This window comes from Mobula hypostoma, chromosome X1 (genome assembly GCF_963921235.1).
Source record: "Mobula hypostoma chromosome X1, sMobHyp1.1, whole genome shotgun sequence".
Lineage (NCBI taxonomy): Eukaryota > Metazoa > Chordata > Chondrichthyes > Myliobatiformes > Myliobatidae > Mobula > Mobula hypostoma.
This window is the reverse complement of record NC_086128.1, coordinates 13,335,568-13,350,447: the sequence shown is the minus strand read 5'-3', so window position 1 is coordinate 13,350,447 and position 14,880 is coordinate 13,335,568. Positions and strand designations below refer to the sequence as shown.

Genomic DNA, 14,880 nt, shown 5'->3' with positions numbered 1-14,880 from the left:
TGGGGTTAACGGCAGGTTTAAGTGTAGAAAGCATTATAATTTTGAAGTTGCAGGTTGCAAGTTAGTAATTGTGCTGACTGACTAATCCAAATACCTAGTTAGTAATATTTTTGTCTCTGAGCCATGACTGTGGCCTATGGAGTTTTTATAAATATTGCTGGAATCTTCAGATTTTTGTTCAACATTCTAATTTGATTCTTCCATTTTTGTAAAATTATACATTTGGTATATTCATTTCAGATGTTTGAATTTGGAACGTAGTTAGCATGCTTTGAACAGGTAACTAACAAAGAATCCAAATAGTAAAAAGTGTAGTGGAGAATTTCAGTGCACATTCCAATCTAGTAATCATTTGAGAGATGAAAATGGGGCTGGGGCATTTTTGCCTGAAATTTCAAGAGCTTGTCTCCACTCCAAATTCCAATTGTTTATTTTTTTGCTCTCAATGTGATTTACCAAGAAATCCCAATAAATTTAATTTTCAAAAAATGTACATCATTGATATTGTGATTTGCAATTTCCTGGGTGTTTTTTTGCACTCTAAAACAGTTGAGGTAAGTTCAGTAGAAAGTGATGAAAAGCATGGCGGTTACTAAAATCAGCTGACATCATCTGAAGTTACAATTGATCACCTGAGACTGCAACATGTGTAAGGTTTTGCTTGCACCCATTTTCCTATTCTGCTGTTCTGCTGACACTCAGCTGGACTCCCTACTTCTGGTCTCCTTTCATCAGGCAGTTTACGCACTCATCTGCTGCTGGGGCTCCTTGGGAACAGGTATGGCATGTACTGTAATGATCATTAGGGCAGCTCAATAGAGTAATTATGAATTTGGAAATATTTACTGGATAAGCCTTCAGAATGCATTTCTTCCTACTGACACCAGAGTATTGTCTCTTTCACTGCTACCCTCAAATGAAGAGGCATTTCCTTAAAGCGCTATCTGTCTCACAACATAACCATTTACTCTTTGACATTGTTCCAATGTGACTTTGCACATTCAGGTGAATAGTAGTTTTTCTAACGTCTAAATTTAATGAGAAACAAAATGTGACTTCGGTGAATGTTCTATTCTGTTACATAAGCTCCATGAAGAATGGGATTTTCTTCTGTTTCTTAGATGGCCGGATCATAAAAGGTGATCGATGCTAACACACCACAAAAATGTCATAGAAATCGAAAAGCCCACCTCTCACTGCCATCTTTCCCATTCCACTGATGACTTCAAAGTGAGGTAGTGAAGGCCTTCCTGGTGTGTGATATTGTAACCATATCAATGGGTCAACTCTGGCTGTCACATTGTCTCTGGTTCTGAGATCTCTTTACATATTGACTTTGGGGTTAGTAATAGCTATCAGGTTTTGAAAACCCCAAAAGGCAAAAACCTGCATATCCCCTCCCATGATCTTGAAGCTGTGCAACACACATCAAAGTTGCTGGTGAACGCAGCAGGCCAGGCAGCATCTCTAGGAAGAGGTACAGTCGACGTTTCAGGCCGAGACCCTTCATCAGGACTAACTGAAGGAAGAGTGAGTCAGGGATTTGAAAGTGGGAGGGGGAGGAGGAGATCCAAAATGATAGGAGAAGACAGGAGGGGGAGGGATGGAGCCAAGAGCTGGACAGGTGATTGGCAAAGGGGATATGAGAGGATCATGGGACAGGAGGTCCAGGGAGAAAGACAAGGGGGGGGGGACCCAGAGGATGGGCAAGGGGTATAGTCAGAGGGACAGAGGGAGAAAAAGGAGAGTGAGAGAAAGAATGTGTGTATAAAAATAAATAACGGATGGGGTACGAGGGGTACGAGGGGCATTAGCGGAAGTTAGAGAAGTCGATGTTCATGCCATCAGGTTGGAGGCTACCCAGACGGAATATAAGGTGTTGTTCCTCCAACCTGAGTGTGGCTTCATCTTTACAGTAGAGGAGGCCATGGATAGACATTTCAGAATGGGAATGGGATGTGGAATTAAAATGTGTGGCCACTGGGAGATCCTGCTTTCTCTGGCGGACAGAGCATAGGTGTTCAGCAAAGCAGTCTCCCAGTCTGCGTCGGGTCTCGCCACTCTCCTTTTTCTCCCTCTGTCCCTCTGACTATACCCCTTGCCCATCCTCTGTTCTTCCCCCCTCCCCCTTGTCTTTCTCCCCGGGCCTCCTGTCCCATGATCCTCTCATATCCCTTTTGCCAATCACCTGTCCAGCTCTTGGCTCCATTCCTCCCCCTCCTGTCTTCTATCATTTTGGATCTCCCCCTCCCCCTCTCACTTTCAAATCTCTTACTAGCTCTTCCTTCAGTTAGTCCTGATGAAGGGTCTCAGCCCGAAACGTCGACCGTACCTCTTCCTAGAGATGCTGCCTGGCCTGCTGCGTTCACCAGCAACTTTGATGTGTGTTGCTTGAATTTCCAGCATCTGCAGAATTCCTGTTGTTACATCTTGAAGCTGTGTTTTTTTTTTAGGTTGCCAACAGAATTGCAACCTATTTTTCCATGAAGTTGAATCACTGATTGGACTCCACCACTGCCTGTTGCAGATCCCAGAGAAGCTGCTATTTTGTTCCAGGCATTAGTAAACCAAGACAAATTTGACTTGCTGCAAATGGAAGTTGTAGGCTCGTGTAACTCATGTAATCTATCTGTGTTGCACACCTTTAAATACTGACCTCTGAACAGTCATGTGGGTATAATGTTAACTGTGATGCCTGTAGCAAGGAATCAAAGCTATAGGTGCAGATCTTAAAATCTAAGCTGACATTCCCATACAGGAAATGCTTCACTGTTGGACACGCTGTCCACATTGGAACATTAAACTTGAGTGTCTGTCATCAAGGATATAATAGATCCTATGGTGCCATTTCAAAGAAAAAACCAGAGCAACCTGGTATCCTTGTCAACATCAATCTCCTAATTGACATCACTGTATGCTGATTGGCAACTACATTTTCTTGAATTGCAACGATTAACTTCAAAAGTGCTTCATTCATTTATTCACCAGGTAGCAATACAGATATTTTTGGTAAGTTTCCTGCCATGCCACCGAGCCACCTAATCTCCTCGTCTTCAAGAGGATCGTGTTGGTGAAACTGGAGCATTTCTTCTTTCCTTTTTTATTGTGTTGTTGCTTTTGCTGCATGCTTCTAAAAGGTGGCACACAATATTTGTTTTGAAATTCTTTGCATTCATAGATTGCCTGCTTATGGAAATTGGCATCAGCCTTTTGTAAACCAAAGGTTGCCCAGTTCAGGACTTGGCTAACACTTAACCCACAATCTCAGTAACCTGCCACTGGATAAGAGGGAACGTCCGTTTGTGTATTCTCATTACTGCCATAGCTGAAAACTTATTTGGCCAGTGTGTACTGATTAAGGCTATTTGATCAGATATGCTTTACATTAGAGCCCATTGACATAGCATAGTACTGACAAAGTAGATCATCTGAAACTTATTCAGCACACTGACGCTCATTCTGGTTTGGATGCATTGTCAGGACCAGAGCTCAGCAGCCTGAGCTGTACTATGTGTGTGCGCCACTGGATATCTAACTTTTAAACTTCTTGTAAACACTTATCAGATCTTGCACCTTTATGATCACTATTATCATCTGGACATGTTCTTTGCCGTGTGCATTTCCCTCCATTGGAATTTTGCATTTATTATGGATCTCTCATTTATTCTGAGTAATGAGAGATTAAAGTTAGGTTTATCATATTTTGTTGGATATATTTACAACCAAGATATCTTGTGTGCCCTTTCATGTGCTTTACCTGTCTTTGTCATGGGGGTCATGGTCATACAGAAACAGGTCCTTTACCCCACCAATTCTACACAAAACCATCCATTTACACTAATCCTACATTTAATCCCTCTTTTAAAAAAAAAAAAAAAAAATTCTCCCTTCACTTTCATCAACCCTGTCCACCCCTTCCTTTCCCAGCTTCTACCACTCGCCTACACTCTAGGGGCAATTTGCAGTGGCCAATTTTTGGGAAGTGGGAGGAAACCAGAGGAAACCCACACAAGTCACAGGGAGACCATCCAGACTTCATGCAGACAAGATCCAAGGTCAGAATTAAACCTGAGCCTCTGCCACTGCGCAGCAGTGGCTCTATTAGCTGTGCCTCTGTGTTGCCTGCTGTTTCTTTGAATAGGATATACCAACTTTAACATGAGCTATATTACCTTTTAAAGATGAGCATCTGTGCTCACCCTATCTTCCCACTGCCTTAACAGGGATAGAGTTCCTCTTGTCCTTACCTACCACACCATGAGCTTCCATATCCAACATATCATTCTCTGCAACCAACAATATCTTCACTGGGATTCTACCACCAAATACATCTTTACCATCCTCTATCACCACCCCCCCCCCCCAAACCGCTCTCCATTTTCTGCAGAGATCGCTCCCTCTGTGATTCCCTTGTCTATTTGTTCCTTCCCACTAATCGCCCTCCTGGCACTTAACCCCTGCAAATGGAACAAAGCTACACCTGCCCATTTACCTCCTCCCTCACCTCCATTCAGGACCCCAAACCTTCCTTCCAGGTAAGGCAACATTTCACCTGCAAATCTATTGGGGTTGTCTACTGTATCCGGTGCTCCCGAAGTGGCCTCCTCTGCACCGGTGAGACCCAAGATACTGTATATTGGGGGATTGCTTTGCAAAGCACCTTTGCTCCATCCACAGCAAGCAGGATTTCCTGGTGGCCAACCATTTTAATTCCAATCCCTTTTCCCATTTTGGCATGTTGGTCCACGGCCTCCTCCACTGCAGCGATTAGACAACTCTCAGGTTGGAGGACCAGCACCTCGAACTCTATCTGGGTAACCTCCAACCTGATGGCATGAACATCAATTTCTCTAACTTGCACTAATTTTTCCCCCTTTTCCTTCCCTCTTCTTCCATTCCCCACTCTGGCTTACCTCATACCTCTTCTATTCTCCTCATCTGCCTATCACCTCCCCCTGATGCTGCTCCTCCTCCCCTTTTCCCATGCTGCACTCTCCTCTCCTATCAGATTCCTTCAGCCCTATACCTTTTCCACCCATCACCTCTTAGCTTCTCACTTCATTCCCTCTCCCCCCACCCACCTGGCTCCACCTATCATCTTTATCTTCTACTTCTTCCCTACTCTCTTTTTCTGGCTTCTTCCCCCTTCCTTTCCAGTCCTGATGAAGAGTCTCAACCCAAGACGTCGACTATTTATTTCTTTGTATGGATGCTCCCTGACCTGCTGAGTTCTTCCAGTATTTTGTGTGTGTGTGTGTTGCTCTGGATTTCCAGAATCTCTAATGTTTACATTTTTCAAAATGGCAGAGTTTTCCATTTCCCTCACCAACTGGAAATAAATTACAAACACTTGTACTAATAGCATTTTTATGTCGAGCATTCATTTGTTCAGTCATCCTTTTAAAGTGGAAGCTATTGCACACTGGTATTTTCCTAAGCAAAGCCCCAGTGTTTCTAATTGTCCATGTATTATGTAAACAGTGAGTTTAAGGATTTGATACTAGAATGACAAACTTCACTTGTGGAAGAAGGACATTGATCACAGAGTGGAATGGACTCAGTGCAAGAGCAATGCAGCTAGTGAGGGTCCTGTTTCCCTGCCCTCTCCATGTAGTCCTGCATTTCTCTTAATTCTGCATGTACAATAGCACGGTATTCTGCATGTTTAAAGTGGGAGCAGTGTTTCCATGTGGGAACATCCAGAATAACACTTTTCTATACAATTATAGGCAATAGTGATGGAGATTTTGTGAGTAATCCAATGGCATTACAGAGCATCCTATCGAATGTTGGAATTGATGCATTTAATATTATCAGTGACAAACCCAGTCTGGCAAATGGAGTGTCTGTGAAAAAGAGCATCCTAAATTCTAAGCCACCTAATCTAAATCCAGGTATTTTCCATATATTTTTAATAGTTTCTGTATTGTTTCAAACAAGTAGCATTGTTTATATCAGAAGCTGTAAAGAGACCATGGCTACAAGTTTTTTTTTGTGTGGATTTTCTTGATGTAGGTAATATCAAAAGTATGGCACTGGGGAATGCCCTATCGACTGATGACAGGAATACTTTCAGCATCCTCTATGGCAAATCTAGCATGATAATCCAAGCCCCTGCGAAGGACAGTGTACTCCATTGCAAGTATCCTGCGCAAAACCCATTTGCGGTAGGTTATTTTGAAAAGAATGCTCAAAGTATTTGCCGCAAACTTGGCTGATATTTGTAAGCAATTTAAGTGTAGGTCTTTACCATAATTAATACTTGCAGTAATTTCAAAATGTTATCTGAGTTTAGTATCATTGTGCGCAATTTTGGCAATAACTTTTCTATATCATGCTTTAATTCGGAGTTCCTTGCTATTTCTTTTGGCCCATGTGAAATGCCCAAGACCAAGCTGTTAAGTGGATTTACAGGGAGTAAAGATTCCCTGGCAAGTACAACTCTATTTGACTGACTTCTGTAGGGGCAGAGGCTTGGCATACAGCACTGGACTTTGCTATATCGCACCTTGAAGTAACTAGCAGATTACACACCATCATGCCCCCTTCCACCCACCATATTGTGGATGAAAAAGCACTGAACTTTGGATGACAGCTTCTGGAAGGCATAACCCAGAAGATGGTGTTTTCTGAGTTTAACAGCTACCTCATTGCAGAAGCAAGCATATCTCCTATATCTGGAATGAACAATTTTTGGGGCCTGACATGTATTTATTCCTGCATTCAGGGACAGAGCATTATTCATGTTCTCACAATTTATGGGCCATTTCTGCTGATCAGAGGCTGCTTCTAGTATAGCCTTCAGTCTCAGGTGCACCAGCCCATACTTGTAACAAAAACAGATTATTTGGTCACTATCATACTTCTGGTAGTAGCCCTTGCAGTGTGCAAATTGCTGCCAGTTTTGATGGAGTGCAACAGGAGCAAAGTTTCACAAGTACTTCATAGGCTACAATGTGCTTTGGGAATTCCAGAGGTGGTGAATGGCATATGCAAATAAATACGAACTAATGTCTAAAGATAAGCTGGTAACCACAGTCCTTGGAAATACCATCTTCACTTAAATTAATGGGATATTGCAATAAATTTGGTTCTTTGTGGCATCCTCTGGAAGTAATACAGGGCTTTAGATTACAATATCCTGCTGATGATTGATCTAATAGATGAATGAGTTATTAATGAGATTTGGATTACATATAGCTTGAGATCTGAACCTATTACAGTTTGTTTGTATTTCTACCCCGTTTGCTCCCAGTAACTGAAAATGAACTGCTTAATTGGCCTTTGCTTTCTTTGATATACCCTTGAGGTCATGGGTGACTTGCTTGCACTCTGGTTCTGAGATGGGTGATGAAACGAATGTCTGGATCATGAGTGTTGCCTTGAAGTTTTATGTGTGTGTCTTTGACAATATGGAGCTTGTTATGACTAAATTGTGCTCCAAGTATTTTGGCAGGAGGGTGAATCTGTTAGAGTTGGCGTTCCTTGCTAATCATACATTTCCAGAGATTTGTGGATATTTAGATGCTAGTGTTGAGGTCGACCGGGGGTTCGGTTTGGTTGCCTTTGGGATGAGTTTTCTCAAGGATGGCATAGATTGTGGTTTTTGCCCTGACCTGTAGCTTCTAGAGTTGGGGCATATGTATTGGTTCCATGTTAAGAGTGAGCTTAGGGTCAAGAGACATTCATTTATCCTACAGGGAAAGTCTCTGAGACATCAGATAATTCATTCTTTTTAGAAACATAGAAAACCTACAACACAATTTTTTGTGGAAATTGATTCCACAAAGACTGTATTCCTTCTGTTTTCCTTTCCTTGTTCTTGCCATCTCTTGCTCTATTTTTTTAGAGCAATGAAGTCAAGATCAGAGCATCCAAATTCCTTGTCTATGATAAAAGCAACATTTCATCTGCTCCCGTTAGGTTGTTCACAGAGTCCTGAAATTGGCCTGTGCATAATTTGTGGCCATTGTTCTCCAGTTGCCACTGAGACTGACCATGGCAAGGTTTCAGCCCAATAATAAGGGGGTGCTTGTGAGACCAGTCCTTGCTACATGGACACTAGCACATGCATACTTTTGCCTACTGCTGCCTCCTTTTATTCTATTTCCATCTTGCCCTTGCTGGTGGATACTTAATGCTTGGCCCTGCCTCACTACACTTAGTCAAAGAAAGCTGCAGCGTTAGTGCTAAACTCCAGCAGTACACCACTCCATAACTAGGGATCCTGAGCCTTGATTTTTTTTCCTTCTATTTGTAAGACCATTAGACATAGGAGTGGAATTAGGCCATTCGGCCCATCAAGTCTGCTTTGCCATTCGATCATGGCTGATCCCCTCTCAATCCTATTCTGCCTTCTCCCCATAACCTTTGACACTCTTACTAATCAAGAACCTATCAACCTCTGATTTAAATATACCCAATGATTTAGCCTCCACAGCCACTTGTGCCAATGAATTCTATAGATACACCATACCCTGGCTAAAGAAACTCCCCCTCATCTGTGTTCTAAAGAGACGTCCTTCTATTCTGAGGCTGTGCCTTCTGGTCCTAGACTCTGTCACCATCGGAAACATCCTCTCCACATCCACTCTATCTAGGCCTTTCAATACTCGGTAGGTTACAAAGAAATCTACTCCCCCACCCCACCCCTGGCCATTGTTGCCTTTAAGCTGCACAGGTGTACGGCCACACAGTAACTGAAATGCTCCTGCACACCTTGTCTTTGTTGCCATACAGCTGGAATTTTCTTTTTTACAAAGTGCCACGAAGTTTACAAGCCACGTAAAAAAAATAAAATAAAATAAATTTCCTGCTCAAAGCAATGGTTGATCTGTGCGGCAGTTTAAAAAAAAAATTAGAGAGTGAATGTTGCACCCCCGCCACCTCATTCTTCTAAACTCCAGTGAATATAGGCCCAAAGCCATCAAGTGCTCTCATTCGTTAACCAGGAATTAATCATTGCCAGGATAATTTTCCTGAACCTCTTCTGGACCCTCTCCAATGGCAGCACACCCTTTCATAGATACATGACCCAAAACTGCTCGCAATACTCCGAGCCTCAGCATTAAAACCTATTCAGGTTAACGGGGGATGCCAAGCAGGGGATATGAGTGAATAATTAATCTACAACAAATAATTTACATGTATGCATTATTTTTAAATTTGGAGATTTGAAACAAAATTCTATATAGATCTCGAAGCATTTTAGACTCCTAAATCTGGAATACTAACAGTTTCACTTTCCACAGATGCTGTCAGACTTGAACATTTCCAGCATTTTGTGTTAATTTCAGATTTCTGGCACCTACAATTTATTGATTTTCATATTAGACTCCTGACACACTCTCCCAAAAAAAATCATAATTGGATAAATGCTATTATAGTTTGTTCCAGTTTATTTAATGCTTTTCTTCTTTCAAAATGTTACAGATATGATTTCATTCCATAGCATCACTGACATTCTGAATGGAATGCAAAGTCCTTCTGAATCCATAGACTACTTCTGAAGTCGAATTATTATGTTGGAAAATGTCTCATGAATCATAACCTTGTTGATAAAGTTCAAAGTACATTTATTATCAAACTATGTGTGCTTTATGCAACCTTGAGATTCGTCTCCTTACAGGCAGCCACAAAACAAAGAAACCCAGTAGAACTCATTTAAAAATAAAGTCCGTCAAACACCCAATATGCAGAGAGGGGGAGAAAAAAAACAAATTATGCAAACAATAAAAGTAAGCAAATTGCATTCAGAACAAAAGTGAGTCCATAGACACAAAACCCGGAGCAGGCCTCAGCCTCAGTGCAGTGCAGAGCCGAGTAAACATTGCAGAGCAGCGAGTAGAACCAGTCCAGTACCCTAGCTTTTTAATCCATCTGGCCCGGCGTTTAAATCTTCTAAACATTGGGTCATTCCCCGCACTAGGGCCTGGGCCCTTCCACATCGATACGGACCCTGCTGCCATGTTTCAGCCCATACCCACACTTTCCAAATAGGCCTGGCACTTAGATCGATCAAATTTCGCTCTTGGTTTAGGTGGACAGGCCTCAAATCTGCCTTTCCTCCACTCTGTTTGGCCCCACATTGCCTCGACTTTGCCTCGCACCCATACACTTTGAACCTCTCTCAGCCTCTCCTTCGCTTGCCTCTCTATTGTTTGGGTTGATCGTTTACTATAAATTTTACAAGAATAAGTGTTATTAATAAAGTATTTAGATGTAATCTTTGTTTTGTTTGTTGCCAGTAAGTAGTGTCTGGGCTTCAGCAGCGCCATCTTAAACCGGAAGATAAGATCACTAAGATTTTATCATATTGAATGGATGAAACTTTTACTGTATCCACCCAATTTGTGAAAGTAATCTGGTGTGAGAATCGGAGTTTTAAAGTAAATTGTCAGCAGAAAGTATTAAATCATAGGATGGTGGTTAGTTTTTAAGGTAGTAAGTTGCATTTGCTCCTAAGAGTTGTTTGACTGCTGCCAAAGGCATGTACATGATTTTTATCTTTTTGTTTTACCACCACCAACAGTATGCTGTTGTCATTGTATCAAGAGTGGAGCTTTTCTGAATTCAGGACCATTTAGGGGCAACTGGTCAGGGTCGGAGTCACTGGGGTTCATGAATCTGGACCAGGTATGCAGTTAGCTGGGGTCTAGATTGGATATGTGGGCAAGTACAAACTGGTTGCAAGTAATGTGGACTTGATTAGTGTAGATTTTTAGAATATATTGGGAGCAAGACTGTAGCCAGGCAAAGTGTGGCTCCTCTTGGGGACCAAATGGGTAATCTGTATGTGGAGTCAGGCGATGTGCACAAGGTCCCAGGTGAATACTTCCCACTTGTGGTCATGAAGAAGATGGAAGAAGTATGTAGATAATCTGGAGTAGGTCGGTATTAAGAATGAGGAAGTGTTAGATGTCGTGAGGTGTATGGGGTTTGATAAATTCCCAGGACCAGATGACATCTATTCCCAGATTGGTATGGGAAACAAAGAAGGAGTTTACTGGGGCCCTGAATAAATTTTGCATCTTTATGTCAGAGCTCTGAAGCAATGTGCTCCATCTGCCTGGATAAGTGCAACTTGCGAGAAGCAACCTGCTAGATTTGCACTTCATCAACCGCCCTAAACATTTATTCACTCCCCCATTAATGCATAGTGACTGTCTGTGAAGTACACCACATTTACTTGCACCTTCCAAACTTGCTATTCCTACTCCCAAGAAGACAATGGCAGCAGATACATAGAGCACAATCCTAACAGGCACACCATCCAGACTTGGAAATTCATTGTCATTGAATCTAAATCCTTGAATGTCTTGCTCAATGACAGTATGGGAGCACAGCATTTCAAGAAAGTAGTTTCCCACTATGCTATCAAGGACAATTTGGATAGATAATGAATGTTGGCCTCATCATTAAAAATTCAGTGGAGCCAAGCTAAGGTTCTACCCAAGGGAATTAGAGGGTTGCTCTGGTAATCAAATTTGTTGTAAGGAAGAAACCTTGCTGATCAAAAGATCCCAAATGTTGTTCTTGGTCTGTGCCTACTTGACCAAAGTTGCAATTATGATTCTGCCAGTTGTTTTGATGCTCCTAATCAGGGAGTGGTAAAATAAACAACATTGTTCGATCCTTCTGGAGAGTGAGCAGAAGGATAAGTGTTTCATTTTGCCTGGCCATGTAGACCCCTACAGTCAAATTGTCTGTTAATTATCTTGCGGGATTGGTGAATAATGGTAATTTAGGTTATGTACCAGTGTATGGGATTATAATTCTTTTGTTGTGCAGAGATATCAAAATAAATCACAACACTGTGCAAAGTTGTGTATTTTCCTTGAATATGTGCTGTTAATATTGAAAGGCTCAAGAAAGAGATGCGCTTCCAAAAAAGGGGTTTCAGAGTCTGGATGGCAGTGACAACAGCTCAAATTAGAAAAAAATTCTAATGGGTTCTCTTCTTTTACATGTTGTTCCAGAGGCTAAAATATTGGAATATTGATGTTCTCAATTCCACTTCCTTAGTTGTGTAAGCATAACTTCAGATTATCTGAAAAGTGCTGACTTGGTCTTTGAAGTTTGTAACACAGTGTAGGGAAAGTAATGCATTTTGAAGTGCAAATCTAAGAATGGACAATTCCTCACAATATGAGCTACAATTGAAGAATCCCGCAGGAAATATCTTGCCTTGTAATGTGTAAGGTTGTACAGATTGAGAATGCAAATAGATTTGATGTTCCTGGGTTAAGATATGGGTCATACAAACAGGAGGTAGGAGCAGGGGTAGGCCACTCAGCCCATCAAGCCTGTTTCACTGCTTAATAAGATTGTGGCTGATCCAACTGGTGCCTCAACTATGTGCGGTCATCTACCTCCAATAATTTTTCACCCTCCTTATTCAGTATCTATCTACCATTCCCTTAAAAATATCCAAATACTGTTTCCACCACTCTTTTGAGGAAGAGAGTTCCAAAGGCATCAACCTTCCATAAGGAAAATAATTTGTCATTTCTACCTTTGTGGGTGACTACTTATTTTGAAGTAGTGACTCTGAGTTCTAAGTTCTCCAAAAAGGAAACATATGCTCCACATCCACCACAGGATCTTTTGTGTGTTTCAATTAAGTTTCATTTTGCTCCTCTGAATTCCAGAAGATAATAAGCCTAACCTATTCAACCTTGTTTAATTTTTACTTGCAGATGGGGAGATCATCATATATGCCTTGTAATCGCCCTGCTCTTCCATTTTCCTCGGGTCGTGCTTCCTGTATTGCTAAACTGGATACCAAGGGTAAGCTGCTGTTCATAATTGCTTTAATCCACATGTAAAACCTCATACAGGATGTAGGGAATGGGAAGAGAGTTGTGGTAGTGATTTTCCATCCCTTTTCTCATCCCATATATGCATGGTTTTGTCCAGAGCCTCATCCTTTCTTCTCTCATTTAGTCCATAGTCTAGACTTGTCCACCTGTGCAATGAAATAAACTGGTGTAACAAACTCAATGACGTTTTTAAAACATAGTTTGTATTTTTAATTTGTTTCCTTGCATTGCTAATAATACCATCACGTCCTGCTCTACTGTTCATGCAGATCACCGAGATTTCTCTTCGTAGCTTTTGTTGTTCCAGGAAGTACTGTTACTACATCTAAAATTATCAATTTCAGTTTGACATTGCTATCCGATGCAATCAAGAAACAGACATTACTCAACCACTATTCCATATTAAACCATAATTGCAAAGGAGATACCAAGAACTATACAGCTTTTAGTTTTGGAACTGCCATGTTATAACCTAATTCTAGGAATGACTTCCACGTCAATGAGTTTAGCGTAGAACATCTTTTTCCACTTGCTCCTTCTGTTGCTAGCACTGTAGTCCACTGATGACACCCATACTGGCAAGATAAACTGACATTGGACTTGTTATGCTACATTTTGGAATCTGGTGCTACAGGTCAGTAAGCAGCCTGGGTATGGAGACCTGTGTAACAGAAAAACCATGCACCAGTAGGGAATCTGGACCTGTAATTGTCCTAAATGCAAGTGTTACTCTAATTCCATTGCTACCTACTTCCTGCAATGCATCCAGCTAGTGGGGAGAGAAAGCAATTTGAGACCAACCAGGTGCTCAAGTCTGCCAGAGAAGTTGGATGTTGGATAATTTGCATTAGATCATTCTCACATCCTTGGATGTCATTGTATCAGATTTGATTACGGAATCAAATGTACAGTGGCAAAGTACCTAATGGACAGATGAACAGAGGTTCGTTTTATTCTTTTTGGGGTACTTCTGGAAGCCCCTTCCTTCCCCACCCACATGCCATTCCTATAAAAAGAAGCGTGTTTTCATCTTGTGACTGGGCAAGGTATGAATTAGGCCACCAGCTTCACATTTTCATTTATTTTTTGTCTTCACTGCAGATGATAATTCCAAATGGCAATAACATAGAATCACCTTCTGCTGCAGACTCCTTTTTCCCCCCACACCACCCCCCGCAACTTTCACTGATGGAGCTGTTGTATTTTTATTCCACATCTGTATACTTGGTTTTATTCAAGATCTGATTAAGGAAACAGCAGATTTCAATATGTTCACAAAGTACCATGACAGTGCATTTTTTAATCATGAAAACAATTTAACAACGTTCCATTTACTTTCTGTTTCAGCTTCTGAAATAAGTTCTCCAAACAGAATTCTTCAACCATTGAAACTGTACAACCCAATGAGCAGTAGACATCATTTATCATCAAAGAAATTAGCCAGACATAAACCTAATGGCCCAGACTCCAACTTGGTTTGTAAAAGTCTTTTAAATGTCTATGGATAACAGCACTAAGCAACTTGATATTTTTTGCTCTTGTGAGTTATAAATCTCTTTAATTTTCTTCCTTTCTTCCAACCCCAGCTGTCAAAATATGGGAATATCGTGATCAAGTTAATTACAGGATAATGTTCTTTATTGGAAGTAGCTATCCTGTTAGACCCAATCCTGGTCAACTACTGGGGATGTGTTTAATGGAAAAGAGTATTTCCTCTCTTATCTATACTACTGAGCCACCAAGTTTGCACATTTACCTCAGAAATTCAAATTTCTTGACCTGCTCTTGATGTGTTTTATGGGGTGAAGAAATCTGTACCACAATATTTGTTTTCCTACTTGCTAACTTAATGTGTCGATTGTATCAATTAAATTCAAAATTTGATTTTCTGCATTCTTTACATCTAGTGACTATTTGTTTAGCTTTTATGGCTGATGCTATGTGGTGGTAAATAATGACTGCAAGGTATCCCAACAATAGTCAAAGTGAAGAGGAAATTGATTTCTGGCTTCCTGTTTCTGATTTGTTTTAGGATACAGAAGAACTAAACTGACCTGCT

The 14,880-nt window shown here is 41.1% G+C and overlaps 1 protein-coding gene across 1 annotated transcript in view; it reads left to right on the top strand.

Annotated features, from left to right (window-relative positions):
* LOC134340642 (uncharacterized) overlaps window positions 1–14,880 on the top strand; it is a 44,141-nt gene that overhangs the window by 13,625 nt on the left and 15,636 nt on the right. The window contains exons 5-8 of the mRNA XM_063038091.1: window positions 5,730–5,894; window positions 6,016–6,167; window positions 12,699–12,789; window positions 14,169–14,296. Of these exons, the coding sequence (XP_062894161.1) occupies window positions 5,730–5,894; window positions 6,016–6,167; window positions 12,699–12,789; window positions 14,169–14,296 (536 nt within the window). The remainder of the gene's footprint in view (window positions 1–5,729; window positions 5,895–6,015; window positions 6,168–12,698; window positions 12,790–14,168; window positions 14,297–14,880) is intronic.